The 5,789-nt window shown below is 41.7% G+C and overlaps 1 protein-coding gene across 1 annotated transcript; it reads left to right on the forward strand.

The window, feature by feature from the left end:
- The first annotated feature begins 2,410 nt into the window (after window positions 1-2,410).
- LOC147627799 (mannan endo-1,4-beta-mannosidase 8-like) lies at window positions 2,411-5,480 on the forward strand. The gene is made up of 5 exons (XM_086815135.1): window positions 2,411-2,720; window positions 3,254-3,457; window positions 3,585-3,707; window positions 3,943-4,154; window positions 4,593-5,480. Exons 1-5 carry the CDS (start codon window positions 2,466-2,468, stop codon window positions 5,089-5,091), a joined length of 1,293 nt encoding a protein of 430 aa, XP_086671261.1. The 5' UTR covers window positions 2,411-2,465; the 3' UTR covers window positions 5,092-5,480.
- Window positions 5,481-5,789: the final 309 nt, after the last annotated feature.

Genomic DNA, 5,789 nt, shown 5'->3' on the forward strand with positions numbered 1-5,789 from the left:
AACCCACGGTCATCCAGAGGCACTTTGTTCGTGAACAGATCGTTGCTGATGACATCTTGCTAGACTTTTGTTCAACGGAGGACAATACGGTGGACCTCTTCACGAAGTCGCTATCTCAGGATTTGCTCAGGCGGCACTCCAACTCCCTGTGGTTGGTTTCACAGCCAGGAGCTGAGAGGGGGTGTTAGAAGTCATCTCCTGTCTTTACCAGACACCAGGGCCTCTGTTGTGGGTGTGCCCGCCCTTTGTAGGTGTTTTCTCATTTTTCCTCACTCCCCGTATTTTTCTCCCATTTTTTCCCATTTTTCTGTGGCTTGGGAGGAAGCCCTATGGTGGCAGGAGGACATTTGTCTTGGCCGACTACATCTGTGAGTTGATTGGTGCTGGCCGACTGTACTTGCAGAAGTCGTGGACCTTTTCCATGCTGGCCGACTTAGCACACCTGGCTGACTGGGTGATTTTGCTAGTTGTGGTGGACATGGTCCTGTCGGCTGTCCTAGAGCAGGCCGACTGCTGATTGGGGGCCATATAAAATGGCCCCACAGCCCTTGCCACTTATTGTCTTGTATTGTGTTGTATTCCGGGATCTTCTTGTGTATATAGAGCAGAGTTACACGCCTCTAACTCTCTACTTCTCTTGTGCTGTTTTTCTGCACTGTTCTTGCTCAAGTGTTTCCAGATTTGGTCATCATCTCCGCTGCGTATTCTGACATGGTCATGTATCTTCTTGCCTTCATCTATGGCTCCCACACTGCCACACGCTTTCAAGACAAAGAAGCATGCCCCCCTGATTTTGCGAGTCATGGAAAAGTTCAAGAGCTATGAGACCATGTCCATGCTGGCCATATAACAAAGCTTTGCTATTCTGCCAGCAGGAGGAGGAGTGATGCCACTGCAAGAGTATCAAAACCCCACATGGTGCTTCCTCCGTGGCATCGCCTAAGGGTGGATCAAAAAGTGCCTACGGCGGGCGAGCGGGCAGGCGGGTGGTGAAAATGGTAATTACAAGAGGATCTTGGGCCTAAGGCTAATTGGGAAAAAAAAAAAAAAGAAATAAGAAACAAGGAGAGCTATGGAGCAAAAGAAGCCATGGAGGAGACATGCTGTGAAACCGAACAATCTCTGAACCATTTCAATTTCTTTATTTCTAAGTATGCTTAGATTTCATCAGAGATTCACACACACACACACACAAAAGGGACTGTTGATCCCCTTCCTTACTGAGAAAAGAAGCAAGTTTTGTGGTGTTGTACCGTTTCGAATTGTAAGCAGCAGAGAGGATGAGCTTGGATGCGATACCTCCAACACCTGCAGAATTGAAGAAGGCCTTCAACTGGCAACATCGAAGTCATAGATGAGTTCTCTACCACTCCCACTCTGCACACTTGAAACCAGTAGAATCCCCACTGCTCATACTGAAGCCAGTGAAGACACAAGGGCACTAGGGCGAAGAAGACACCAGAACAGCCCTCTAATCCCCTCCTATAATAGTGTAAAAGATCAGTGTCAAATTTTTTCTTTAAGAACCTAAAATAATAATAATGTCTTTGCAACACAAAAGTATCCAATCAACACTCTTATTCTTGAAAATCTCACACAATATATTTAATGGAAATGCAAAAAAAAAAACATTTTGGTGCCATATTTGCGTCATTAAATCAAGCTCTACAATATGTACGGCTTGATTGCCTGCAAATTGGAAGGGATCTCCTTGCATAAATTTGGGACATGTTCTGTATATAGGCATTTTCCACAAAGGACTAACTGGGTTGGGTTTCTATATTGTAAATTCTTAGTTTTTAGGATTTCTTTTAGAGTGGATCTTCTAGCGAGGTCTATGGATTTAACATTTTTTGCCTTATACAAAAATGTAATGTTTAATGATACGAATCATCACTAAGTAGTCCAACCTTAAAGACACCACAAATAAGCAATGACAATGTCATGATATCATGATGAGGAATTGATGGGGTAGCATAGAGTTATCCCTTGGAGAGTAGAATCTTTTGTAAAGCAATAAATCTCTTGAAAAACTATGCCTTTTTCTTCAAATTGAATACAATAAGTTGTTAATTTCATAAAGTTTAAGGGATTGTTTGTATTTCACCATAAATGTCTTTTTCTTCAAATTAAGTACAATAAGTTGTTAATTCCTTAAAGCTTATGGGAGTAGGGTTTTGTTTGTATTTCACCATAGATGCTTACTTAAGTTTCCCCTAGTCTTTGAGTGTAAGATAGTACTCACCATATATTCTTACTTAAGTTTTCCCTAGTCTTAGAGTGTAAGATGGTACTCATTTGTTTATGTTTACCAATGATTTTGACGCTTTAAATGTTTGTTCCAATTGCCCTATAAAATGAGCTTTACTCCTAATTGCAAGTACTCATTATATACTAAGTTGGGCAATTAACCTATGCTAAGCTAGAAGGCTACTCTCTATAAATATCTCAAAATAGTAATCACAATGGCTCTCTCCTTTGTGGGCACTAATAAAGCACAATTTGCCTTGGAAGGACACCCCTTTTACATTAATGGCTTCAATGCCTACTTTCTCATGGCCATAAGCGTGGACTCTTACTCACGCCCAAGGGCAACTGCACTATTGGAAGAAGCTGCAGCTGCTGGCTTGAATGTTTGCCGCACGTGGGCTTTCAATGACGGCAACGGATATGAAGCTCTCCAAACATCCCCTGGGGTGTATGATGAGAGGGTTTTTCAAGTAAAATAAAATTAATCATTTTTTTGGGAGGCTTAGTTGGAAAATTGAGAGTACACTACTCACATCTTGTATAGAGGGAGATTTGAACCCATCACCTAGGGAGATTTGCACAGCTGTGAGTACACTACGCACAGCTTGCATAGAGGGAGATTTGAACCCATCACCTAGGGACTCTTAAACTCCTTCCTTACCAGCACTGCACTAATGCATGATTGGCTTCAAACATTAATCTTATTGTTACATTTATCTACACATGGCCTCCATCTATGCAACCCTATTATGAATCCTAATTTTAGCACCTATTATATCTTAATTTTAGCAACAATAATAATGTGGCTTAGTCAATCTTCAGTGCATCAATGCACCTATTATATCTTAATACCATGGCTAACATAATACAATTTCTTCATGGTTAATTAGTTAGTGTGTTAATAATACTTCCTTTGTATTCATGATTAAGTTCCTACTAATGTATTTACTAATTTCAATCGTTACAATATTGTTAACATAATTAATTTTGATGTGTCGTGTAGGGCCTTGACTTTGTGGTGAGCGAGGCTAAGCGCGTGGGGATACGTTTGATTCTTAGTCTTTGTAATAACTGGCATGACTATGGTGGAAAAGCTCAATACGTGCAATGGGCTCGCAATATTAATGCTGGTGCATCGAGCTTGAACTCTGAAGATGCCTTCTTTTCCGACTCAACAGTCAAAGGATTCTATAAGGACCACATCAAAGTAAGATATTACAAATGATTAATCTTGCCTCTTAGCATCTCAACTCCTCAATCTCTCATTTGACTCACCATGGAGGACAAAAGATCAAAGAGTTTACTATTTGTATACTTTCATATTCATCATACAGACTGTCCTCACTAGAAGCAACACCCTAACAGGCGTTATGTACAAAGATGATCCTACTATCTTCTCATGGGAGCTCATGAACGAGCCAAGGTGCCTTACTGATCAATCAGGGAATTCACTACAGGTAAGTAAAAAATGAGTATTATAAGGGCCTATCTGCATTGTCTGTAATTTAAGCTTAATTATTATGAGCCACGATGCAATATAAGGTTAATTATTATGAACATGTGGTCTTGAGGCACCTACCACCACAATAGATGGATAATTATATTCAGAACCAAATATAGGTGGGTAGGTATCTAAGATGGTATTGACAAGAATAGCATTTGAAGTGCATAAATTGATTGTCTTTTTTGTAGGCATGGATTGAGGAAATGGCGCCATATGTGAAGTCCATTGATTCCAATCATCTTCTCCAGGTGGGCCTAGAAGGATTCTACGGCCCCTCAAGCTCTACAAGGATGGACAAAAACCCAAACTCCTATTGCCAACAATTGGGCACTGATTTCATAAGAAACCACCAAGTTCCTGGCATCGATTACGCCTCCCTCCATGCCTACTCTGACTCTTGGTAATGTCTTTTGAGAAAAACAAGGCATGCACAATCATCTGAGTAAAATTGGGCTAAACCCATGGAGTTGTAGTTTAGCAATGAAGTCAGCAAGATATATCTGAGAGGGATTTGTCAATGGTAAAGTGGGTGTGGAGAATCAAGCTAGGAAAATTTTGGCCACAATTGGAAGCTATGGATAAGGTTGAGATTAGTGGGTAATTAGCTGATTAGTGAAGTATGTGAGTGGAGATGAGTGATGTGGGGATCTAATACCATGTTAAAATCATGGGCACCATGTGCATAAGAGTGAACTAATTTTATATTAATCTAAATTAATTAGAGTGAACTAATTTTATATTAATTTAATGTAATTAGAGTGAACTAATTTAAGGTGGGTGTAACCTAAGTTTACTCATAATAAAGTAACATATTATTCAATATTATTGCTTTACGAAGGTTGGGCTACAATGCGACCATTGAGGAGCAGATTTCCTTCATGGAGGGTTGGGTAGCTGCACATGCGACCGATTGTAGCAGCGGAAACCTCCAGATGCCAGTACTATTGGCGGAGGTAGGCATCTCCGACAGGTCAGGGGGGTTCAGCATCAGCAATAGGGACAGGTTACTGGCGGCAACGTATGGCGCTATCCTGGCCTTGGCAACCGGTGGGGGCGCGGCAGCCGGCGCCCTGGTGTGGCAGCTCTTCCCACCGGGCATGGACAACTGGAGCGATGGCTACCAAATCCTCCTCTCCCGTGACGCCTCCACCGCCCGCGTCATCGCCCAACAATCCCAGCAGGTGGCAGCCCTCAACGCTCAGTTGTTAGAGTCCACCAACACCAAGCCACCCCAATATCAGCACCTCCTCCCACCATCCACCACCACCACCACCACCACCTCCACCCCCACCCCCACCACCTCCACCTCCAACATCAAAATCCCATCCAACCTCTAAACACCCAACCAAACCCACCACCTCCACCACCAACATCAAAATCCAAACTTGATTTGGATACCAAAACCCAAACACTAATAGAAAAATGTTGGCATCAACTTCTACCTCAACTTATTGCTCATCTTGATACCAAACATTAGATATTGTTTAAGGATGTAATGGCTTTTACCTCCTATCTTGGTTCTTAAATTGATTCCTTAAATAATTTCGAAATAGTTGGGTTTGCTTCTATAGGAACTAGGAGAGGCTTGTGGTTATGGGATAAAGGCTATGCCACATGTCCCCACCCTTGTAAGGGAACTTTCCGCCCCTTATATGGTGAGTCCATTACCACCTAGCCCCCACTTGACCACCCAACCCTGCTAAATCATCAACTCGTGTTGTCCACAAGTATCCCTTCTTATTGGATTTCCTCCATTGCATGCCCATCATGTTCAAGATACTCCATCCTCTCAATCAAATTTTAAATAAGACTTCAAGTCTCTCACATGCCTCCGAATTAGGGTGAGAATATAACTAGGGGACACAATGTAAGATAAAAAAATAGTCAGCATAGCATGAGATGCTACAAGAGAGTTGCTTTTCATATGTTTTTTTACCCACTCTCGTATAGATGCACTAAAAGAAATCATTAAAACACAATGAAATCCATTCTTGAACACATGGAATATACTTACACGTCTCATGGGGTGTGTGTG

Source organism: Cibotium barometz, chromosome 20 (genome assembly GCF_041138505.1).
Source record: "Cibotium barometz isolate CiBa-2024 chromosome 20, ASM4113850v1, whole genome shotgun sequence".
Taxonomy (NCBI): Eukaryota; Viridiplantae; Streptophyta; class Polypodiopsida; order Cyatheales; family Cibotiaceae; genus Cibotium; species Cibotium barometz.